This window comes from Nomascus leucogenys, chromosome 20 (assembly GCF_006542625.1).
Source record: "Nomascus leucogenys isolate Asia chromosome 20, Asia_NLE_v1, whole genome shotgun sequence".
Classification (NCBI taxonomy): domain Eukaryota; kingdom Metazoa; phylum Chordata; class Mammalia; order Primates; family Hylobatidae; genus Nomascus; species Nomascus leucogenys.
The window spans coordinates 62,747,353-62,773,662 of record NC_044400.1 but is presented as its reverse complement, the minus strand read 5'-3'; the positions used below and the strand labels follow the sequence as shown (position 1 = coordinate 62,773,662).

General features: G+C 40.9%; 1 protein-coding gene across 2 annotated transcripts in view; it reads right to left on the bottom strand.

Annotated features, from left to right (window-relative positions):
• ADGRA3 (adhesion G protein-coupled receptor A3) overlaps positions 1-26,310 on the bottom strand; it is a 131,510-nt gene that overhangs the window by 68,487 nt on the left and 36,713 nt on the right. For both annotated transcript variants that reach the window (XM_003258532.3, XM_030801127.1), the window contains exons 2-4: positions 20,175-20,246; positions 8,102-8,173; positions 1,347-1,418 (exon numbers count right to left, since the gene is read on the bottom strand). In XM_003258532.3, coding sequence (XP_003258580.2) covers positions 1,347-1,418; positions 8,102-8,173; positions 20,175-20,246 — 216 coding nt within the window. The remainder of the gene's footprint in view (positions 1-1,346; positions 1,419-8,101; positions 8,174-20,174; positions 20,247-26,310) is intronic.

The following is a 26,310-nucleotide window of genomic DNA, read 5'->3' as shown; positions in this document are numbered from 1 at the left end:
TCTCATCATTTAAGCCCCTAATTGGTTTTTCAAAGGTAACCTGAAATACAAGAAACATTCTAAAAACCTACAGGGAGAAAGAACCGCAAGTAGACAATCCTTACACTGACCTTCCACTCCACATCTAGCATTTCATGCGGAACCCTATTCCCAGACTGCCTGTCTCTAAAACATGATTTCATGCCATTTTCCAACACAAACGTCTTTCAGTGGCTTCCTATTGTTTAGTCAGTTCTAAGCCCCTACCTATCTGCTTTTCATACATTTCAAAATAAACTCTATTATAAATAATCAGCCTTATGTCTAATTACTCCCAAACAGAACTTCTTTATTACTTTTTTTTATTTTTTTGAGACAGTCTTGCTCTGTCACCCACAGAGCTGGAGTGCAGTGGTGTAATCTTGGCTCACTGCAGCCTCTGCAACCTCTGCCTCCTGGGTTCAAGCAATTCTCGTGCCTCAGCCTCCCGAGTAGCTGGGACTACAGGCATGCGCCACCACACTCGGCTAATTTTTGTATTTTTAGTAGAGATGGAGTTTTACCATGTTGGCCAGGCTGATCTCAAACTCCTGACCTCAAGTCATCTGTCTGCCTCGGCCTCCCAAAGTGCTGGGATTACAGGCATGAGCCACTGTTCCTGGCTTAAAACTTCTTTATTTTTTTAAAACAGATATAAACATACTTGATGGCTTATACAAAGTTCTTCTACATTTATATTCTATATAAATTATAATAAATGGATATAGATAAATTTTAAATAATCATTATAACTTTGAGCTACTATTAATCCTACTGTGTAGTTGAAAAACAGAAAAGTTCAGAAAAGTCAAAACAATTCACCGCAGATCACATGGTCAGAGGCACAATTCAAATGGTTATTTTACTCCAAGTCCACCAGCCTTCCCCTTGACAAACGGCCTTGTTCTCATTCCCACTTTCATGTATCATTAGTTTGGCTTCTTTTTCTTTCTCACTATCCAGATCTCTGCAAATCTTCTGGGCCATCAGCTCACATTTTACTATTTCCTAGAAATTTTCCCAGACTAGCAAAGCTTTTGATCATACCGCTCAGCATGAATGTGCTCTCTGTTGCATGTACTACACTGTGTTATATGGTGTGTGTGTGTGGTGTACATGCACATGTGTCCATGTGTGTGGTGTGGTAAGGTAGCATTATATTCTGAGATTACATCCCCATAATTAAATTGTGAGCTCCTTGTCCCCTATGGCTTCTAAAACCCCTACAGTTGCTACTTATAATTAAATATATCGTAAGTTTCATACATATTTAGGTACTGGCTCAAATGCTTCCTTATCTTTTAATGGGAAAGAAAAGATATACTTACAGCCGAACCAGATTGGTAAGTCCTCGAAATATGTCTGCATTCAGACATCCTATTCGATTGTTTGTCAGATCCCTAAGGAGAAGGGTGGAAAAGTGTCTTCAATTAGTTCTCTTGGTTAATGAAGGTCTCATGCATTCAGTATTCAAGAACAGCACCCAGGTATCCCACAAGACCTTTATTCTAGCATCTTTGAGATATTTACTCTACTCAAATGAGATAAGGATAGCAGTGAGGCCGAAAATGATCCTTGCTTTCACTTACTGCTGGCACGCACAGACTCAACGCTGCTCAGTTATAGTGCCCTCTGTATTTCAAGCACTTACTCTTGCAAAATTACTCAAGATAAAACTGGAGTAGTAAAAATGAGACTCAAACTATCTTGCTGCCTGCAATACAATTCCTTAGATGACCTACACAGTTTATTATGCTGGGGCAGTTGGAGAACTGAGCCCAAACTCAGTCAGTAAATGACAGATAATGGATAACAGCAAATTATTACAATGATTATTACAATGATGGAACTTTCGTTTCCTCAGGAACATCTGAAAATACCATTTTCTGACTTCGTTCCTTAAATACTCAGAAGTTTCAACTATAATGAAAAAAAATAACTGTGTTAGCTTTTAGTTTACAGATCTATCATTCAGACTCCTAGCCAAATTAACAATATCTATGATATGGCCCAATTATTTTTGCAATCACTCCTCATTTCTATTTCCTATTAAATGTTACCTTCTAAATATTTTTTACTTCTCCTCAATCAATGAAACTTTTTCTTTTTACCTATGGAAAAGTTTTAGTTAATATTTTGTTCTATTCGTCTTTATTTATTTTGCTTGACATCAAGGACAACGAACACAATTTTATTTTTACATTTAATCAGAGACCTGCACTGGTTTAAAAGTAAAAACTTTATGTTGGGAGAAAACCACTGACAATATCTGTAACTTCCACCTGGGATGGCATGACGTGCATCACTGTTTTCAGTGGACTTAGGAAGCCCTTTGCAAGAAAACCCTAAAACAATGAATCTTAAGTTTTATTAGTTGCTAGACTTGGAATAATTCATCACACTTTGAATTCTGACAAAATAATTAGAATAAGCTCCCTAAGTCAAACTTTCAAAAATATTTTCATCATATTGCCGCCAATGTCCCTATTATTCTCTGTCATAGAGAGGTACGCATTCTTTGAGTTACTCTTCAATAAGGCGATCTGCACCACCCATTTCAAACTAGAAGTACTGGATTCCAAACTGTGTACTTGGTCATGCAGTAGTCTCACCAGAAATTCTAAGAACATAATATTTGAATCAGGTACCTCATTTGTTTTTTTCCTTGACTATTTCAAAAGTTAAAATGAGATGGTTTAATTTTAGGTGTCAACTTGGCTGGATTGAGAGGCCTCAATGGCTGGTGAAGCATTGGTTTGGGCATGTCTGTGAGGGCGTTTCCAGGGGAGATTGGTGCGGGAGTCAGTGGACAGAGAAAGAAAGGACCTGCCCTCAGTATGGGTGGGCACCATCCAATCAGCTGGGGCCCCGCTGGGGCAAACAGGCAAAAGAGAAGGCTTGTCTCTCTCTGCTCTCTCTCCCCTTCCACAGCAGGACGTCTTCTCCTCCTGTTGTTGGACATCAGGGTACAGGTTCTTTGTCTTTTGGACTCTGGAACTTGCATCAGTGGGCTTCCTGGGGCTTTCAGGCCTTGGACTCGGGACTGCAAGGTCAGCTTCTCCAGTTCTGAGGCTTCCAGACTTGGACTGAGCTATGCTACAGGATTCATAGGCCCTCCAGCTTACAGAAAGCCTATTGTGGGACCTCTCTCCCTCTGTGATCATGTGAGCCAATTCCCCCTAATAAATCCCCTCTCATACATCCTACTGGTCCTCTCTCTCTGGAGAGGCCTAATACAGCACCTTAGGTAATCCTGGTCTTCAATAATTTCATAGTTCTGCCTTCCCTCTCTTATGGCAACATTTGATAAAAGAATCTTAAGCAATACAAGTCTTTATCTGTCCTCGTTGTTCTGTAGCTACTAAGTATTTAATCATGTGGGACTTTTTCTTTTAAATCCCAGTTGATTTTCCTTTTAGTTCTGGGTTTCACTGTTAACAAAAATTAGGCATCTTCTTGTAAACTGTTGCGTAAACCAGCATATCTAGGCTCCATTTATAATCCCGTCTCAATTCTGAGCTTTAAATGATGCAATTACCATTGATTCTCCGGGAAACAATTTCATTACAGCTATAGCTACTTACAATGGTATTTAGATATTGATAATGGGTTTTTATTTGGATTGAGAATCAACTTAAATTCGTTGATAAAACACAAGAGAAACTGATGGATCTAGGGTTCACCTACTTCTGATAGTATAGTCTTCAGAAAACCACTTCAACTTCCTGATTCAAAGTATTTATAAACTAAAGGCAAAGGCATGGTATAATAACAAAAATACTTTATGTGTTCTTGTTAAGGGAGATGCACAATTGAAATTAATGACTTAAGAACCCATAAGAAAAACGGTCTGTATCTATGAGCAGCTAGCAAACATTACTACTGTCAAATATCTTTATATCCCATTGAGTTTACATACAGGACTTCTTCAGCTTGCAAGCTGTGTACCCTAAGTTAATTATAAGTCATCTGTTTGGAATTAAGAATGTATCTTCTAGTGGGAAGAATATTATAAATGGCAATTATCTTCCTAAGCAAGAACACAAGAGACTACTTAACGTGTAACACAGTGAAAGACTACTAAGGCAATGCCAGGTACAATATCAGTAATTATATTTAATACTCCTGAATGAGAATTTTTAAAATTCATTTTGGATGGCAGTGCTTGAGAGATGATTTACTGGAAGATAAATAACTAGATGGAGAATCTAAGATAGTGTGCAGTATCTAAAACATACTGAAGAAACTGCTTTTTATTAACAATAGGTTTTCTTCAACCTATATCTCAGCATAGAGATACAATCAGCATTAATATTTTTATTACCTAAAAGCTGTGACTACAACAGTGTGGAACACAGAGGGAGGGGATAAGAAAAGGACCTGACAGTATAATTTCACATTCCTCCCATTGAGGGAAAAAAATAGATTGGAGGGAAAAATATTCTAAAAGTTCTCATACTTTCACATCAGAATCACTGGGAGGGATGGTTGAAATAAAAATCATTCAGCATCAGCCCCAGAGTTTCTGATAGGGTAGGTCTTAGCCCCTACACTTTTGCTTTCTACTTGAGGACTCATGTTCCTAGGCATGGGTGCAAAACTGACTCCGGCACAGATAGAAGCACAAAGAAAGTGAGTCACTGCTATAAATCCCGCTCACCTGCTGCTGCCCCTCCACTCCCTAACGACCTGTGTCTGGAGGTGCAGCCTGTTGACGGTCATGCTCCATATCCCCTGCCTGTGTCCGGATAGCTGAGTCCTAACAACTTCCAAGACTCTTAGCAGCTAAACTCTAGCTATTGCTTCAACTCTTTGTAAAATGTGTTTCAATTCCACATCCAGACTCTCGGTCAGTGTTTGTAATTCCATTAGACTGCAAACTCCTCGAGAGCTTCCTGATTTACCTGTGTGTCTCCAGAGCCTTGCTCACAGTTGGGCTCACAGGATGAACTTCATGAATTTTTGTTGAACTGAACTGACGCCAATCACCACCTTATCACTTTGATTACGCTGCCACACCTGGTTGATAGTCCTTTTACTCTAAACCTGGCTTGATCCCATGCAACCTGATGCCTAATGTCTACCCTCCTATAATGCTTACCTTCCTTACCTAGAACTCCAATCTCCACTACCACCTACCCCAGACCAGCCAGTTTTCCTAACTTGTTCCATTAAAAGCCTTCACTAGAACATAATAAAGTGCAGAATGGGCAGAAGAGAAGAAAACTGATTAGTAGCAAGACCTCCTCCAGATGGCCCTGAGTTTCTAATGAGCACAGACAGACTGATAAACACAGGGGACCACCACTCACTCCCAGCAAAAACTATGGTATGAAATTCCCTACTGATTCAATTTGTAACTAATTTTAAAAGACAAAGAGAAAATCCTTTAACTCCTACCTTTCTTAATCTTACAGAATTCTGACCCTTAAGACTGTCTGAGAGAGAAAAATAGGAGGAAAGCTACAGACGATAGGTTTTTAAATGAAAGATATTTTACTTGCAAAAGCAATAAAAAAAATCTTGTGCAAAAAAGAGCATGACCAATTTTTACAATTGGATTTGACAATAAAAAGGAATAGGTTTTGCAAATACTGCGTGTTCTCACTTATAAGCGGGAGATACATGATGAGAACACATGGACACATAGAGGGAACAACACACACTGGGCCCTTCTGGAGGGAGGAGGGTGAAAGGAGGGAGACGGTCAAGAAAAACAACTAATGGGTTCTAGGCTTAATACCTGGGTGAATAATCTGTACAACAAACCCCCATGGCACAAGTTTACCTATGCAACAAACCTGCACTTGTACCCCTGAACTAAAAAATTAAAAAAAAAAAAAGAAATAGGTTTTAAATGACTAAATAAGACAGAAGATGTCAAAAGTATTAGGATGGAAAGTCAATGTCAATATTTAAGTCATGGCATAATTAAACTAAAAGCAGCCATACTCGGTGTTATTATGCAAATACTACAGAAAATCAGTAAGACATAAAAAAATACGCACACACATTGGAGGGGGAAAAAAAGAAAACTTAGTTATATCAAAACCCCAAAAAACAAGAGATAGAGCCCGCCAAAAGGATGACTATAAGGAAAATAAAGCCACGGATCTGGTCTCCCTGATCTTTTGTCCCTGGTCTCCCTACATTTATGTGGTTTCTCCTTATTGCTATCAGAAATATTCTGAAATGTAAATCTGATCACGTCAATTCCATAATCAAAAAGTTCTGGTAGCCCCCCACTGTCTAAAGAACAGATTAAACATTTTTAATATAGCAGGTCTTCAAAAGCCCAGTCCCTGACCAGTCTGATCTCCCAACATTCTTTTCCCTCCTTCTGCTTTCTGCTCTGATCAAAGAACTAAACTATTGTCCTAAGAGATACATTCTTGCACACCTGCGCCCACCCTGTTTGGAAGGCCTTTTTAATACATATTCATTCCTTGGGAGCAAGTTCAAATCTAAACAAGTCAGTGGCTCTCATGGCAGGCTTTTCCCACTGCAGGTGCTCTCTCCTCTCCCTAGCAGGTTACGTTTATGATTTTACCGGTTACAGCGCCTGTGTGTGCGTTCAGACATATTTGCACTAACGACTGAAGGGTAGCAGAACATGCCACCCAAAAGATGTCCTGTTGGCATAAGGATTATTTCCAGCTACAGGCGATTGAAAAGCAGACAGATACAAGAAAAGCTCTCTGCTCTACCCTATCTGACTAAAAGCAGGACATAAATTTACAAAGCTGTCCCTCCACCCCTCTCCACCAGAAAGGACGTAAGTTCCTCCCAGGAGAGGGCTTCAGACGCTTATCAGCTTAGACAAGGTACCAAAGGAATCTACATAACAAACATTACTAATTAGACTTTATCTACCATTAGTCTCCAATATATTTGCCTTCCCACAATTTGCTTTCCCTTAAGAGACTCAAGGTCCTTTTCCTTTGTCTTGTCACTTCTCTAAAAACGTATTGCTCCTTGTTGAAATGTTACATAAGCCAGAGTTCTAAGCCACCTCTTTTGAGAATTACTGTTTTCCTGAGTTTTCTCAATAAACTTGCTTTTCTCTTGTTAATCTGTCTTTTGTTGGAGGTCCAAGCTGAGAAACTAGAAGGGTAGAGGGAAAATTATTTTTCTTCCCCTACATTACCTATCCTCCCCACCCCAAGAGTCTGCAAGACCTTCCGAAGAAGTCAGGGCATGGTAAGTGGCAAGTGCTCAGTAAACGCTTTCAGAAAGAACAAAGGATGGAGAGACAGTCCTCATGGCTTTTGTGTAGAGCCGCTTCTCAAATGTGGGCCTGCTCAGACAGCAACTGTGAAAGGAGCTTTGTATAGGAGATAGAGGAGTTGTTTAGCTTCAGAGGCAATAAAAACTGGTCCTTAGGTTTTAAAATCGTAATATATAGATACACATGAAAATGGCAAGACTTTAAATCATTACTTAAAAGGTACCTCTGTTTCTATGGCATTTACAACAGACACAGTTTGAATGGATTCATAATTTGAAAATCGTCTACAGATTATGTCTGCTGGCAAAGCCGACATAGTAATGATTTCAGTAGCATAAGAGTAACACAGCCATCCACCACCAAACAAATCAAACCACTGTGCAAATTAACCACCTTCTCACCTACTTATGTAAAATATTGTTTTTCTTTCTTTTTGTTTTATTGAGACAGAGTCTCGCTCTGTCGTGCAGTGGCACAATCTCAGCTCACTGTAGTCTCCCACTCCCAGGTTCCAGTGATTCTCCTGCCTCAGCCTCCCAGGTAGCTGGGACTACAGGCACACACCACCATGCCAGCTAATTTTCGTATTTTTAGTAGAGACGGGGTTTCACCATGTTGGCCAGGCTGGTCTCGAATTCCTGACCTCAGGTGATCAGCCCGCCTCAGCCTCCCAAAGTGCTGGGAATACAGGCGTGAGCCACTGCGCCCAGCCTCTTTCTGTTTCTGTATCAGGGACCTGGCCAGGTAAAGCTCAAAAACTTATTAAATGTCCATTTTTCATCATGTTAAAGTAAGTTGACAGCTATTTATACAAGCAACAATTCAAACTCATAAGCAAGCAATTCAAATACTTACAATCTTTTTAGAGATGACAGTCCCCAGAAGGCACCTGGATCTATACTACTAATAAGATTGTTTCGGAGGTCCCTGTTAAAAATAAAAGTTATTCACATATCAACACTGCAACAAGTATTCAGGCACAATACACTTACCTGCTATACAAAAAAAAAAACAAAAGTATAATAATAAGAGGAGGAAACTGAAGCCAAAAGGGCTAAGCCAAGATCAACCCAGTAGTAAAAGGGAGAGTCAGAATGCAAATTTGACAGATCTGGCTCCAAAGCCTTTTGGTTTGGCCAATAAAATAATAAAAATATACGTCATAAAAGAAATATGTGACCTAATATTATTCAACTTCACAATTATCACTGAACTACAATCATATACCTTATTTCTATAATTTCTTCCTTAGTATGCCATACTTTGAATATCAAAGTAAATCTAATTACAATTGTGACAAACACCATTCAGTTGAATTTTTAAAAACCATCTTCAAAAATATACACTCTAAAATTCATATATTTTCCCTTCCCTGGCCTTCTATATTTAGGTTTTTTGGGTTTTTTTTTTTGTTGTTGTTGTTGTTGTCATTTGAGACGGAGTCTTGCTCTGTCACCCAGGCTGGAGTGCAGTGGCGTGATCCTGACTCACTGCAACCTCCACCTCCTAGGCTCAAGCAATTCTCGTGCCTCAGCCTCCTGAGTAGAGGGGGTTACAGGCGCCTGTCACCATACCCGGCTAATTTTTTGTATTTTTAGTAGAAACAGGGTTTTGCCATGTTGGCCAGGCTGGTCTCGAACTACTGACCTCAAGCAATCTGCCTGCCTCAGTCTTTCAAAGTGCTGGGATTACAGGCGTGAGTCACTGCACTTGGCCTATGGTTAGGTTTTCTATGAGGTGAGGATATAAAATAAATGTGTGATAAAACACAATATATAGCTCAAAGCAAAGATGCACAAGCTTCATACCACGTGGTATTTGATAGCAATCACCATTTATCCTATTCTTCTCAAGTATGCTGGCACGTCCATGCAAGAGCACTACTACTTGGAGGTGGGAGGCAGCAGTGAGTGTCTCAGCCACATCCCTCTACTCATGTGGTTTTGCAGACAAGCTACGGCTACAGCTCCCCTCCTGGTCGCTGGGCTCAGCTGGGGACTCACCAGTTTTCTATACAAGTGTTTGGCTAGACCTCTGTGGAGAGCTGACAGTCTAAATACAGTCCCTTTCCCTAGACCACACTCTTGCCAGTGGCTGGCCCACACTTCCACTTTATGGGACACCCTCAGCTGGGTCTGTTTGTCAAGACTCACCTACAACCTTGTCTACTGAAGCCAGAGTGGCCTCTGCTCATCTCCCAGAGAAGCTGAAGCCATATGGAGAACTGAAACTCTTTTCAGTTTTTCTTCTCCTGACATCCTTACATAACAGTGGCAACCTTGCCCATTCTTTATACAGCCACGTGTAAGCTTCCAACACTACTCTTCATTTAAGGATGCACATGCCATTGGTGAAACAAAACAGACATGTAGAGAAATGCTCAGTACAAGCCAAAGTAACCAGTACCTCCAGGGTTCCTCAGTCCCTTACTTACTTGAAACGTACAAGACCTTCCTGGAAGTAGACCCTGGACCACTGGCGCCACCTGTCGGCACAACACTGTGCCAGGCTCTTTAATAACAATTGCTCTGTCATGGCCATGCTCACGTGTGCCCGGGCAGTCTAAATTATTTAGAGGAAAATCCTCAGTTTGCCTTCTCCATCCTCTCCAAATCAGAAAGCAGCAGGCATCCCTTCTCTACCTATGCTACAGAAAAAGACTCCAAGGAAGTCTGGCTGCAATGAGCACAGATTCATGTGTTTTCTTCCATCCAATCACAGGCACATTCAACGTTACTGTCCCACCAGCTAATGAAAGTGAACTGCTGTACATGGCATGCCTCATAACGTGAGTTTTCTCTCAGGCTCATTCTAGCAATATAGCAAAAGTTACAACATCAAAGTTGGTCACTAGCTGGATTCCCCAGAAATTTCACAGAAGCATCCTGAGGAGGTTGGCCCTTTGCTCAGCAGCAGCGGCTGTCATTCATTTACCGTTAAGCCCAGCATTTTTGATGTGTCAGTGGCACTGTGGCTTCCACGCTATGTGTGCTGTTTAACACCTGGTGATAGAGATTGAACTAGAAATTCTCAAGAACACTGCTCTGGAAATGCAACCTGTGAATCCTGGGATCACTGTGGCCTCCAGCAAATTCTATGGTCTTTCTTGCATCTCATCCTCATTTTAACACACAGGTACTCCTAAGTAGCTAAGGTTGGGATTGCAATTCTACCACCTCCCCACAATCAGAGCCAGGTTTTTCTAAATAAAACCAAACTCCCTGCAACCACCACCCCCAATACTTCACAATATTTTAAAAAACAAAATGATTATTAAACATCAGTATAAAATCTATGCTCTGATTACCATCACTGGATAGGTATTTCATTAATCAGAATTCTGAAAACTTCATATTCCACAAGAAGAAAACAGCTTTGTCAATGCTGGTAACTACCCTAACTTTTTGGGTTTTTGCACCCTGGCCTCTAAGACATTTTCTAAATAAAGTATCTGAAAAGATCTGAAAAAGTCAGGAAGCTTCACAAAATACATTTAAATGGTCAGCAAAGGTCTTAGTAGTCAGGTAAACTCACAAATCCCATCCTTTTTTCTGGACTTCCAACCAGCTTTTAAGTTCTCCTCTTAACTTGGAGTAAAAAGATGGTCCCTGGTGTAGCAATTTCAACAGAAAGAGGAATATTATGCAGAGGATAAGTTCCCTGCTGTGAATACCATGGCCCCAGCATCCCTTATCTCCAGGCACCTGCTGCAGCAGACACTGACAGCATGGCAGCGCTCACACCTGTGGTCCCTCTACCTGCAATTCTTCCCCATGCAGCTTTCTCCTGGGCACCTCCTGAGAGTCAACCCATGAAGGTCAGAGGTAAAGGGCATGAATGGCCATAGGAAGAGTCCTCACCCGGGAGGAAAACAGGATATCCCAGAGGCCTGGGGGGTCTGAGTGTGCTCCTTGCTGGCTCCCAGCAGTCCCCAGTATCAGCTGCCTGCCGCAGGAGCTGCTTGCGAAGACACTGCCCTAACGGCTGCCCTTGCTTCTCATGGTCCAGCACCAAATATGAGGGCTGTTGGGCAAACCTCCCAACCAAATCACTACACTGAAAGCTCACCTGGGGACCTGCATCTGGGGAAATGCAGATTAAGATATCAGCCTGGTAATGTGAACTAGCTGGCACCCAGGCCAAGCAAAGACCTAAGGAAACTCTGCCCACTCCATTCTATGGACAAATAGCAGGAAGGTGTAAACCAGAAGCCATCCAAAAATTCAAAACTTCTACAGTAAGCGAAGGTGGGAAAGGTTTGCAACTATCAAGGATTTCAAAATGTAATAGTAATAACACTATAATTATTGCTATCAATTATTTAATGTTTAATTTTTTTGGTGAGGGGAGCAGCCCTCTCCATTGCTTTAAGGTGGAAACACCTCTACTTCTCCATATGGTACAGGTAGTGCCCCCAAATTTTCAACACCATCCCTTCAGGCATGACACCTGATCAACCTTGTGCAGATTTTCAAATACTCTGGCCTTAGCAATTATACGACTTTGGTCTAACTAAACCTAGGACTTGTGGAGAAAATGAGCATAAACATTCCCACTGGTTTGATAAGAGGTCAAGATCTGAGCCTGGAGCTGCTAACCGCCATGTTGCTACAATCTGAAGAAGCCAACAGATGGGAAAAGAGAAAAATGGTGAGCCCCTGGATCCAGCCCAGCCTGAAATCCACCTCTAACTCTAGGCTGTCTGGAAGCACAAACCACTAAATATAGTGAGTTGGTGTCTATCACTTATCAGACCATTAAGACCTTATAATCACTCTAGGAGGCAGTGTCATTGTTTCAGATGAGGAAACTCATGTGCAGAAAGATTAAGAAATTTGGCCAAGTTCTTGATCTTAATAAGTGGCCAGGATTTAAGTGTATCTTTCTGACTGACACAGTGGAGATTTACTAAAGGAACCAAGTAAATTTATAGCTAAAATAATAGGAAAACAGGTAAACCAAACACACTGAAAAGTTGGCCATGATCAAGTTGAGTTGCTGGAGATAACTTTCTTTCAACTTCTCCATATGTTTGAAAAACTAAGTTATTTTATGTGGTAACCTGCAGCCTTCCAACTAGGCCTCAAAGTCACTGCCTCTCTGTCCTGGTCATCATCATCACCCTAGCCCAGGTTGTAAACCACACAAGTTCTCACCTGTGTCTGATTCTCCATTTGAAGTGATCTTTTTAAACACAGACCTGATCAAGTCTCTGCTCTGATTTAAACCTCAAAAAGATCCACAGTCCCTCAGAAGGAAGTTCTGGTGTGTTAAGGTAACTTCCGAGGCTACCCATGGTCCCAGCCTTGCCCACCTTTCCTTCGCCAACTCTCACTTCCCATCTGCTCAACACCTTCCCTTAACACTCACCCTGTCTCTCTTCATTTATACCAGTCATTTATACTGCAAGACGTTTCTAGAAAGGGTATTTCCTCTCACCTCTAGACCTCTGCACTTGGGATTCCCTGTCCCGAATGCATCTCAATCTCCAACTCACAACTTCACCTCCATCCCTCTTCACCCACGTATCCTTGAGGCCTTGGGTGAAACTCCATTCCTTCCTCCAGAAAAATACCTGTGAATGCTGGGCGCATTGGCTCATGCCTATAATCCCAGCACTTTGGGAAGCCAAGGCAGGTGGATCACCTGACATCAGGAGTTCGAGACCAGCCTGGCTAACATGGTGAAACCCCGTCTCTACTAAAAATACAAAAATTAGCCAGGCATGGTAGCGCATGCCTGTAGTCCCAGCTGCTCTGGAGGCTGAGGCTTAAACCCCGGAGGCAGAGGCTGCAGTGAGCCGAGATCACACCACTGCACTCCAGCTTGGCGACAGATCAAGACTCCGTCTCCAAAAAAAAAAAAAAAAAAAAACCTGTGAACAGCACTCTGCGCCCTGTCCTGTGGCATCTCTTATCACGCTGTACCAAGTGCACCTCAGTTACTTCAACTGTCCTCACTGAAAGACCACAGGTTCCACAAGAGCAGGCTCTGCTCCACTCAGTGAGGGGGAGACACGCAATACAGAGTGTGTGGATGGATATGTTCATGGACGAAAGAACACACCAAGGCTAGGAGACAGAATTACATTAACCTTTCTATAAAAATGTTTTTAGTAAGTTATGGTTGGCTACAAAATCACAAGGCTATTCATAAAGCCAGATAATGCGGAGAATGTGGTATCTCATTACTAATCATTTCCATTTCTCCATAAAAGTAGACAGTCATGACGTCTGTAGTTGACCTTCGAATAATTCACCAAACATATGTAAGCATATTCCAATACAGAAGAAAAAATGATGGCATATTGTTAATAATTACTGAATTGTTGAATCTGGGTAAGTAAATTGGTAATATGAAAGATTATGGCATTGCCCTTTCAATTCTTCCGTATGTTTAAAAATTTTCATAATCAAATGTTTGATCCCCAGCATTTTAAGTCCCAAGAGGTACAGTTAATCATCAGGACTGACTTATTAGTTCCTGTCTCCCTCCCTGCAACTCCCCAACTGACCCTCATTTCAACAAGATTATTTTATGAAAAAATTCAACCTTTATGTTTTTGACTTGTTTTACATAAGCTAAAAAGCTCTGTAAATAGAAATATATAATGTCAGTTCCATTTTTTTAAAACACACGTTTCCCTTTTCAGATTTTAAACAGCATCTACAACAGGAACTGAGTTAGTTAGCTAAAGCAGTACATCAATTTGGAGTCAATGATGAACTGCATTTGTTTCTACAAAATACCTCTCATGAATAACTGAGTTCTGTAATATGATTTAAAGATGTACTTTTTCTTTAATAAAAAACTCTTGACATATTATATAACATTTAATAACAGCCATATTAATCAGGCATTGCCAAAAGATATTTATAGTCAGATTCTCTCATTTAACATCCCCTTTTTCCCCCACCAACCCACAGCTTCCCTAGTAAACAGGAGTCTGACTTCAGGACGTATGGCTAAATCTGAACACATTGGATCATTAAAGCATAAATGAAAAAAAGCACAAGAATTGCTTAAATAGAACTAAACGAATATTTCAAGTTCTTGGTAAAAGAACTACCTCCTATAGGAAAGAACATGAAGTATACCAGGTAAGATGCCTTTAACTACAAGTATCAGAACCCTCAACTGAAAATGGCTTCACCAATCACAAAAGTAATTATCTGGCATTACAGGAAATCAAGAAGTCGGGCCTTTGTGGTTGGTTCCATGCATCTCTCAGATCCACCATCCTCAGAATGTAACTGTGCCTTCAGGCTGAGCCTCACTTACAATATGGTATCCCAGGTTCAGAAATCACCTCCAACCACAAAGTCATAAAAAGGAACAGACTTTCTTCTCGTATCTCTCCTTAAAAGCTAGGAAACCTTTCTCCAAACCCCACAGCAGGCTGCTCTGCTCCTCATCTCTTATTGACTAGGACAAACTCTGTCAATAGCTGAAGAGATGCTGAATTACCTTAGCGGCCTAGGGGTAGGATTAACATTGGAAAGTCAAACACACTGACCAGTAGGCAACTGTAGTGTCAGCAGTGAAGAGAATACAGGGGAGGCATGTCACTAAATACTGGTAACGAAATATATAGCACAATACAAGAATGTCAATTCCATAAAATGAAAACAGATATGGGACTCAGCGCGGTGGTTCATGTCTGTAATCCCAGCACTTTGGGAGGCTGAGGCAGACAGATCACTTGAGGTCAGGAGTTTGAGACCAACCTGGCCAACATGGTGAAACCCCATCTCTACCCAAAATACAAAAATTAGCTGGGCATGGTGGCACACACCTGTAATCCCAGCTGCTTGGGAGGCTGAGACAGGAGAATCGCTTGAATCTGGGAGGTGGAAGTTGCAGGAAGCCAAGATCATGCCACCACACTCCAGCTTGGGCAACAGAGCAAGAGATTGTCTCAAAAAAAAAAAAAAAAAGAGAGATGGAAGAAATTAGGAAGGAACGCTATAGACTAGTAAATGGATGGATGATGGATATAAAAGTCTCAGTGCTAAAAACAATCTAAAAAAGTTATCTACCAAAAAACCAAGGGGAAAATTTATAGGAAGTATAAATTTTAGATAATTCTATCTTCTAATAATAATGTTTTTTAGCAAGTAGGCCAACAGGGACTATTATTATGCAAGTTTAGCAGCCTAACAGCATGAGGCCTATAAGATCAAGGATCCAAAACATCAATTACCTGGGAAAAAAAAAGACCCCTTGGTTGATGTGACAGAAGGGCCTATGTACTCTTCCTGCAGATGTCTGCTCACTTCCCTCCTCATCTCCCTCTGTTCTGTGCTTTCCTCCTGGAGGAGGTGTCCCCGCACACTCTACTGAAAACCGAGGACACCCTCAACCCACAGAGAGCCCCCCTCCTAATTGGTTTTGCTCCATGGCACTTACCACAATCTATCATCTTCTTTACTTGTCTGAATCATTTCATTTATTGTCTATTTTCTCAATCACTAGACTGTAAGTTACATGAGGCAGAGAGTATACACTACTTGTCTTCTTCACTTGAAAAATGTCCAACACACAGTAACTCCCGATCACTTCGTTGAATGAATGAATCCTCACTGTATTTATCAGACCAACTGGTGCTTGACCCACACTCACTTCTTCCCACACTATGCTTTCTCCTAGACAATCTCATCGCCACCTACAGCTTTAAGTCCCCAGACTCAAATTTGTAACTCTAGCCCAAACATACCACTTCTTTGAGTTCTCAATGTCTCCATCTGGAAGCCTAACAGCCATCTCAAAAGTCAACCTATCCCACATTCAGTGTGGTATAGGATACCGTGATCTGTGCCTTCACAAAACCCCAGGGGATTCTGATGCACATGAAGTTTGATAACCATGGTCTAGTCTAGGGCACTGGTCTCTAAACAGAGAGTATGAGCTTTAAATTACCTGAGACCTGACACGGCTCCCTACTTCCACCCCATCCCAAACCATCTCATCCAGCATGAGCAAGGCTCTGTCTTCAAAGGCTTTCTAAATTTCATCCCATTCCACCACAAACTGGCAGACATTCACAGTGCTGGCACTCCCAAACTTGGTATCCTCTTACACATTGTCTTTATCCACAGTACTTGAGATTTGCTTACTGTGTATATCCTACGTTTCTCCCCATTACTGCATATGTTCCATAAATCCCAAGCCTAGCACAGTGTGTGCACCTTAAATATTTGTTGAATAAATCTCAATCAGCTACATGGAAAAGACTCATTACCTGTTGAGGCAATATTTGTGCCAAACCTTCATATTAAGCTAACTATCTTTATATGATTTTAATTAATATGAAACATACATAGGCATCAGTTATCTACTGCATAGACTTCTAAAATAAAGCAAACTACCTTCAAAAAGGTGAACCAAAACTAGAAAACTAGCTTCCAAGACACCATCAGGATTTAGTTACTTTGTCATAAAAAATAAAACCCCAAATCCAAGCTTCTAAATTAAAAAAAAAAAAAACTCAAACTAAATATTCCTATGAAAATAAAGCACACACACACACTGCTATCTTCCTACATGGGACAAGATCAGAAACAAACGATGGGTCACGTTCATTAGTTCAACGGAGCCAGCTCTTACTATCTCAGCCCACTCTAGCCACCTTACCCTACAAAACCCTAACCTTTATTCTGCGTGACTTGCCTCCAGTAATTTCAAGGCCACAGCTTTGAAGTTCTCACCTTGGTGTAATTCCTTGTTCTGCCAACCGTCTTTTACACCATATCCTAGCTGCTGTATTTTCAAGTTGTCCGGTTATTCTGTTCTCATTTTCAGGACTCTCTAACTAGGCAAATCTGAATGGCAAACATGTTATTTGGCCGGTGGTGTCTCTTAGGTGGAATTCTCCCAGACAAGGGTGAAAATAATGACTTTACTCAGGGGGTGACCCCAGAATGCACCAGTAGAAAAGTGGGAAGTGAGACAAGAGAATGATGTCCGACAAGGTGAGCTGCTGAAGACGTTACCACTGAGGTACCTGAGACTCAGTCCCTGGGGACTCTGAAGCCAGTGGAGAAGGCACTTCAGGGCAGCCCCACCTGACAGGTGAGGCAGGCAGGGTAGTTATCCATCATCTGCTATCAGTCACTGGCTGAGGGTTGCTGAAAGCAGGAGTGGGTGGATGGGGTGGCTTCCACCCCAGTACTGGAGCCAAGAACGCTCTCAGGCTTTCATATGGAAGACATAAAGAGAGACGCACAGGAAGAGTCAGTGCTGAAGGAATAAAGTCTGCTCCTCTGGAGGAGCAGGGAGCACCGAGTGTCTCCCTCCCAGGGCCAGAGCAGAGCAGCTAAGAGCCCAGCCTTTATTATCCTTAGCAAACTAACACAGGAACAGAAAACCAAATACCTTATGTTCCCACTTATAAGGGGGAGCTAAATGATAAGAACTTATCAACACAAAGAAGGAAACAACAGATGCTGGGGCCTACTTGAGTGGGGAGGATGGGAGGAGGCAGAGAAGCAGTATAGACAACTTTTGGGTACTGGGTTTAATACCTGAGTGATGAAATAATAGGTACAACAAACCCTCATGACACGTAACAAACCTCTTTAAAATAAAATAAAATAAGTATAAACAGGGGAAAAAAGGGCCCAGCCTTTTCATCACTTTTTCTTTCTTTCAAAGTGGGCTGCTCCCCCACAAAGGCAGTACGGGAGGCAGATCCCAACTGGGCATGCACGCCCCCACCGCACACTGTCGGACTGAGGCCGGGACTCTGGTCTGGACCTTGATGTGTGTGTACTTTGGATATGCTGAGCTTAGGGCCAGTGTAGATAAAGATGTTCTCTAACACAAGAGGCCCAGGTCCCAGGGTCAACACTGGGTTTTCGCACTGAAGCTCCCACTAATAAAATGGTCTTTCAAAGTCCCTTATCTGTATATTTATCTCTGTGGTCCCAACAAAGGAGTGAGAAAGTTATTTTGGGATTCATGAATAAACAGACCCCTGGCTAAAACCAATCACAGCACCTTAGTATCACCCAAAATGGCTACTTAATTTGTTTCTAACATGTACAGAGATTTGTTAGCTTTAAATGGCTGAAAATAAGGTCAAAGACAAGGGAAATTAAGAAATAGAAGCAAAAAGGCTAGTAATTCACACCACAGCACAGAACATTAGCTATGCTGTCTATACTTTTTATGGTGTGCGTGAACAGCCACATCAATCTTAGGTGCCAAAAATAAAATGTGTTTCTAAACACAACAGACACTATTTATAAACTAGGAGTGCCTGCCATCCTCCTTTTCGAAAGGGAAGACCACACTAATGCCTTTCATTATCAACTAAGCACATACTAAATGCCTGACACTGTGTTATATGCAAATGGTATCTGTCAACCCAGTAACTTTTCTTTGCAGGGAACAGAAAACATAATAGGAATGTACTGTCTCACACAATGATCCAAGGCAGTTTTGCTTTGACAGGTCCTCCCAGGCTTCCTGTCTGCTTTCCTGATAGTCCCAAATGTCCATTCCTGAACCAGTAGTGACCATGGAATGTGTGTGAAGGACCATCCTTAGCTGAGGCAGGCCTAGAGCCAAGGGTGTGATCAGCATACTCTAAAGCACATGGACGACATGGAACATGATAGGAATATTGAAATAAAGTGCTACGACTGTGCCAAGAACATTTAAAAATATTCCTGTGTTTCTGTGTGTGTATATATATATATATATACACACACACATACATACACACATATAACCTAACTTAAAGACATCTGATCTAAAAGAAAAGAACAGAGACATGCATAAAGAAATGAAGAACACTAGATCATATATATTTACATACACATCAGGAACCTAAGCAATGAAGTCCTGCGTGAGTTCAATCGCAGGAGAAGCCTCTAGGTGAAAGAGTCAAGAAAAAGCCAGGCAGAGAAGTGGAGAAAGTGAAGCTGAGCAAAGAGAATTGAGAAAAATGAGGACAGTGTGTTATTCCACAGAAACAGAGACGTCTCACAGTGTAGCTCCCTTATGTATTGGGAAATTTTATCCTAAATGCATGAGTTAACAGGGGAATTTGAAATGTGATCCCAGAATAGCATTCAGAATACAAGTAAATTAAATGTCCATTATCTGAAACTCACCAAAGCAAAAATGAGTGCTACCTGTAATATATCATAAGCAAAACTAGACCTAATCACTAAGAAAAATATATATTTACAAATATATCACAGTCAAAGACATCTGAATAAAATATCAAAGTTTATACAAGCATTTTTCCCCTTGACGTCACATCCACGCTACTGTTTTTTGCCATGTGACATGCAAGCTTGGCCTTCCACCATGATTGTAAGCTTCCTGAGGCCTCCTTAGAAGCCGAGCAGATGCCAGCTCCATGCTTCCCATACAGCTGCAGAATCGCAAATCAATTAAACTTCTTTTCTTTATAGATTACCCAGTATCAGGTATTTCTCTATAGCAATGCAAGAATGGCCTAACATGGCATACATATTTCAGTATACAGAATTTCAACACAGCATCGATGCTTTAAGCTAGCATACTGAAAGTCAACAAAGTATGGTCCATGACCTCTGGTATAAGTAAAGATTTACTGGAAGACATCCACATCAAGTCATTTATCATTCCTAAGTATTGTCTTAGGCAATACTCATTGCCTTATTATCTAAGGCTGCATTCACACTTCAACGGCAGAGGTGAGTCACTTGTGGCCAGGTGTGAAAACCCAATTTACTTACTATCTGGCCCTTTACAGAATTTAGATAGTTACTTGCTTTTTAGAATAAAATTCTTAAAATTTTTCATTAAAAAATGTTAGAAAAACTCAATTTTTATTTGGAATAGTTGGGAGTTTAGTCACAGATTTACAATGAAGATTTACAACGAAAATGCATTAAACAAAATAATAATGAGATGATAATTAAAGAATACTCACAATCTTTCAAGGAGACTTAACCCAGAAAATGAGCCATTCTTCAGCTCGGATATCTTATTGTTACTCAGAATCCTAAAAAATATCAAAAAAAAAAAATAAGTTGCCTAATATACTCTACCTATATTAAAGTAATTTAGCTTATTATGTTTAAACCTATGAGGAATTCTAAGATTTCATTTATTAGCCAGAATGTTTGAGATGGCTGAAAAAAAGTGAGTGTCTTCCCCTTTCTCTGAGAAACCAACTATTTAAAGTAGTTTACTCATGCATCTTGTCACATCTAAATTATTTCTATCACACATAATCAAAACTGTAAGACAGAAGTCAATATGTAATAGCTCTAAGTTCAACATAAGCATAAAGATACCATACCATGCACATTTATATAATTAATCAAATTATGCAAGTTGAATACACATTTTCAAACTGGAAACTTACCAGAAAAATGCATAACCTATGATCTTGTAAAATACTGACAAGAAATAAGGTATCCTCTAGATATCATTTCAATAAGGCTGAATATTATTTGTAATTTAACAATATACAAATCTACTGTCCATTTGTGTAAAAATGTGCTTTCCACATGCACTCACAGACAAACACAGGTAGCTGAATCATAGTATCATATCTCATGCTTTAGGACAATGTTTATCAAAAATAAATTGAAAACAAAAACTGACTCAAAGAAATCATAGTTGCGCCTATCCCAAAGGTCGGACTCGCCTGAGAAGAGACTTCGTATTATCTGGCACTCTCTCTAGGCTTTGTAACTTTATGTAGCTTTTGGAGCCTGAATATCAATAATGAGCATCCACGAATGAGGTGAAATTGGGGAGTGGGAATACCAAGGTAAGGAAAATGAGAAAACCAAGGCACAAAAGAGTTAAGTAAAGGGCCCAAGATTACACTAGCCAATGGCAGACCCAGTTTTTGAACCCAGCAGTTCCTACTCCAAACGCCAAGTTCTTCAACATACACTAATGTTGGTCACGAGGCACACTACAGGCATCTGGGGCAGAAAATTCTCCATCACACACAGCGTTGCATAACTTTCAGGGGCACCCTTCACAATGGGTACAGTGTGAGCTAGTGTTTCTTGAGACAATGCAACACGCACTTCTTTGTATATGCAAATGTAAATGGAGCGTACCTCTGGGTCAGAAGATTTCAGGTATTATTACTTTGTCTAAAAAAAACTTGGATTCCTTGTATTAAAACAAAATAGCCATTTGACATTTGATTTTCTTTTGATCTAAGTGAAATTTTAAAATCCCTGCAGATTAACATACCAGAGCCTTTTCTTTTAGGAACTCCTAAAGTGAAGCATACCTGGGTTTCGACCCCAGCTCTATCACTTTCAAGTTATGTTGATTTTAGGTGAGTCACACCTCCTCTCAGTAACAGAGTTCCATTACTGATAAAATGGGAAGAATAAAATCTACCTCATGAACAGAAGAAGGAATTAGAAAAAGCATGACACACTCAATGAGTATCCATTAAGTTTCAAATTCTGTTTCCTTGGTTCTAAGACACACATCCTCCCTCATTTCAATGTTTTCTGACATGTCAACTCAAGAACGGAAAACCAAACATGGTTCTTACTCACAAGTGGGAGTTAAGCTACGAGAATGCAAAGGCATAAGAAAGATAAAATGGACTTTGAGGAAACGGTGGGATGTGGATGAGGGATAAGACTACATACTGGGTACAGTGTACACTGCTCGGGTGATGAGTGCACCAAAATCTCAGAAATCACCACTAAAGACTTTATTCATGTAACCAGACACCACCTGTTCCCTCAAAATCTACTGAAATAAACAAATTTTTTAAAAAATGTTTTCTGAAGTCCAGATGTATCTTACGATCCAAGTATATTACTGGATTGTATTCTGTCCCCCCACCACCCAACAAAGCTGTTTATTAGTTACTAAAGCAAGGATGAGTCTTCAATCATTGGAACCAAGACAACATGGTGATCAAAAACAATCCGATTAAAATACAATTTCCTCCCATCAAAACAGCAAAGAATTTGTTGTTGTTTTTAAAAGGCAGTTAGTACAGGCAAAAGGGAATTGAGACTCACACATGGACTCAAAGCTCACTTCTGGAGCAAGATTTCCCAAGCAGCCCGGCAGAGCATACCAAGAGCCTATGACCCTGGCTATCCCAAACAGTATCCATCCTGAGCCGGCACTCACCAAACTGACAAAAGGTATTTCCAGTGACTTTATGTCAGCATGACATATAACAGACAAAAATTAGAAACTCCCAAAGAGGTCAGTTATAAGAAGAAGAGTCAAACAAATTATAATACATCCAAACAACAAAACTGTATGCCTCCAATAAAAATGATTCTTTCAAAGGAAACCTGATGAAGAGAAAAATGCTTACAAGCTTTTAAAAAGCAAACATCAAAACTGATATCCTTGATTGGAAAGATATTTTTGACTATGCAGAGTCAAAAAAAATAATAATTGGGAAGAAAACATACCAATATGATTGCTATTTTAGTGATGAGGTTTCTATTAATTTATTCTTTTTGGGCTTTTCTGTTTTGGGTATTTTTTTTTTTTTTGATGTAGTCTTGATCTTGCCGCCCAGGTTGCAGTGCAGTGGCACAATCTCAGCTCACTGCAACCTCTGCCTCCCGGGTTCAAGCGATTCTTGTGCCTCAGCCTCCCAAGTAGCTGTGGATATAAGTGCCCACCACCATACCCAGCTAGTTTTTGTATTTTTAGTAGAGACAGGGTTTCACCATGTTGGCCAGGCTGGTCTCAAACCCCTGACCTCAGGTGATCTGCCCGCCTCGGCCTCCCAAAATGCTGGGTTTACAAGTGTGAGCCACCACACCTGGCCAAGTTATCTTTTATTCTTTATAATCCTGCAATATCTTTTGAAATCTCTAAAATAAGACTTTTATTTTTTAAGTATTTTTCCTCCTGGTAATAAATATAAGGATCTTAATTGCTAAGTACAGCTTGAGGTTGAGTTTATCTTAGAAATAAAAACAAGTAAATAATTTATGCTTTGAGATTAAAGAGTCACATTTATTTATATTCAATAAATATTTATATAGTGACTGACATTAGAAACTTCACAGGCACTGCCTTCCTTCCTTCCTTCCCTCCCTCCTTCCTTTCTTTCTTTGAGACGGTCCCCCTCTGTTGCCCAGGCTGGAGTGCAGTGGCATAATCTCGGCTCACTGCAACCTCCCTGCCTCGGGCTTCCGTGATTCTCCTGCCTCGGCCTGCCGAATACCTGGGATTGCAGGCGCACACCACCATGCCAGACTGGTTTTCGTATTTTTGGTGGAGACGGGGTTTCGCCGTGTTGGCCAGGCTGGTCTCCAACTCCTGACCTCGAGTGATCTGCGCACCTCGGCCTCCTGAAGTGCTGGGATTACAGACGGAGTCTCGCTCACTCAATGCTCAATGTTGCCCAGGCTGGAGTGCTGTGGCGTGATCTCGGCTCGCTACAACCTCCACCTTCCAGCCGCCTGCCTTGGGCTCCCAAAGTGCTAAGATTACAACCTCTGCCCAGCCGCCACCCCGTCTAGGAAGTGAGGAGCGTCTCTGCCTGGCCGCCCATCGTCTGGGATGTGAGGCGCGCCTCTGCCCCGTCTAGGAAGTGAGGAGCGCCTCTGCCCAGCCACCGCCCTGTCTGGGAAGTGAGGAGCGCCTCTGCCCGGCCGCCCTGTCTGGGAAGTGAGGAGCGCCTCTGCCCGGCCGCCACCCGGTCTGGGAAGTGAGGAGCGCCTCTGCCCGGCCGCCACCCCGTCTGGGAAGTGAGGAGCGCCTCTGCCCGGCCGCCCGGTCTGGGAAGTGAGGAGCGCCTCTGCCCGGCCGCCCCGTCTGGGAAGTGAGGAGCGCCTCGGCCCGGCCGCCCCGTCTGGGAAGTGAGGAGCGCCTCTGCCCGGCCGCCCCGTCTGGGAAGTGAGCAGCGCCTCGGCCCGGCCGCCCCGTCTGGGAAGTGAGGAGCGCCTCGGCCCGGCCGCCCATCGTCTGGGAAGTGAGGAGCGCCTCTGCCTGGCCACTGTGCAACCTTCCAAGTGTGAAGTGACAGCTTTCGTTGTAGAATGAATGAAGACACTGGCACTGATTATTTAACACCTTGGCAGCTATCTCAAGTCGTTGGTGGTGGAGGTATTGGAATTATAGAAGAAAGCAAACACACAAATTTGATTAAAGGCGATTTTGTGACTTCTTTCTATTGGCCCTGGCAAACCAAGGTTATTCTGGATGGAAATAGCCTTGAAAAGGTGATATATATATGAACGTATCTGATTTTTTTTCCCCATATAATTCTTACTTTGTGCATTTGATATTCAGTTGTGTTTGTAATCACGGAAAAATAAAAGTATATATAAAAAAAAAGAAACTTCACAGGCACTAAAAGTAGTGCAAATAACAATGGTGCTGTATTCAGAGTCTAGGGTTTTAAATGCAACCCCACAGGGAATAAATGATTCAGTTTGTGTGACAGTCACTTCACTTTTCTAGGTAGACTTCAACTTCATTTTTAAGACAAAAAAAAAAAAATTAGAGTGATTACTGAGATCCTTTCCAGCTAGTTTTAATTTTCTATATTTAATTACTATGTTTTAATGAGCGAAGCTGTCAAACTTTGCAGTGACTAAGAATTTAAAATAAACCAAACAACAGGGAAATGAAAACTACACAAACGACCAAGCTCAGTGACATTAGTGTTCTGTTTCTGAATAAAGAATGAAACCCAAACATGAGTAGCTTATAAAGAATGGCCAGGGTAGTGGCTGAATTACACTCACTGAAATTCAGGAATGCTTTGGCCAAAGGACTGTCATTTCCTCAGTCATAAAAGCTTTAGTACGAGAAATAATAGATTTTATTGAGCAAAGTAAAAAGGAAGACATTTCATCACACTTAAAAAGTTATAACTGTAACCTTAAAAATATAGTTTACAACCTCAAATTAATGTATTCAGTCTACACATTATTTGATGTGTTTAAGGATTTTGTGCGAGAAAACAGAATCAGTATGAATAAATCTACTCTGCAGACAGCTTTTATACTCAATTTGGAAATGGGGGACTGTGGAACCTAGCAAATGCGTAATACCATGTAACATTATAAACCTAAAACCCATTCATAATCAGTATTTCTGCTGACATCTTTGAAATTTCAAACTTTCTAGGAGGTAAGTAAATGAAAAATATAAAACTTGACCGAAGTCATAAAGCTTATATACACCCATTTCTGTTCTATACTATGACGTTACTGCCACATGATCTATAGACAATGCTTAGGAACGCTACTTGGAGCTCTCGCCTCTTGAATTTCAACACCGTTAAGGAAGTCTTTCATGTCCATTGCTACCATTTAACACAGTACCAAGTTTTAGTTTGGTATATCGCTTATGCTGGAATACAAAAACAGGAGTGAGACTTACTATACATACTTTTTTAAAAAATCAAAAGTTTATGGAGCAGAAGAAATAAAAATTAAGTAGTATTAGAAGTTCTCAGTTGCTTGCTATTGCAAGTCCCAGAATGGAGTGAATCATGCAAAACTGTTGACAACACTCACACCTTGTATATCAGAAGGCACAAAATAATTATTCTTTTGAGAGAAATTTAAAACTGTATTTCAAGAGTACTAAATATTCAGATCAATTGTGTTGAAGCTATTATTTGGGGCATCAACTGTTGTAGGGAAAAATCAGATAATCAAATAGGGTTATTGTAGCAGGTTGAATGGCTGAAGTGGGCTGAAAGGCATCACCCAGAACCTGTGAATGTGAAACTGTGAATGTGACCTTGTTTAGAAAAAGAGTGTTTGTGGTTGTAATTAAGTTAAGGTTCTAGAGAGGAGAGCATCCTGAGTTAGGGTAGGCCCTAAATCCAATGCAAGTATCCTTAAAAGGAAGAAGAGAAGACAGAGTTCAAGGCTGTATGAAGATGAAGGCAGAGATGAGCCTCAGAAAGAGACAAAAGGGAAAAACAGAAGAAAAGCAGATTTACAACCCATAATAACTAAGGATTTCCCAAAACTAAGGAAAAGAGCAAATAGGAAATTTGAAAATTTAGCACATTTTAAAAATTTCTTTTTGATTGTTTTTAAATCCATAAGCAACGTTAAAAGATAAACAATAAATATTTA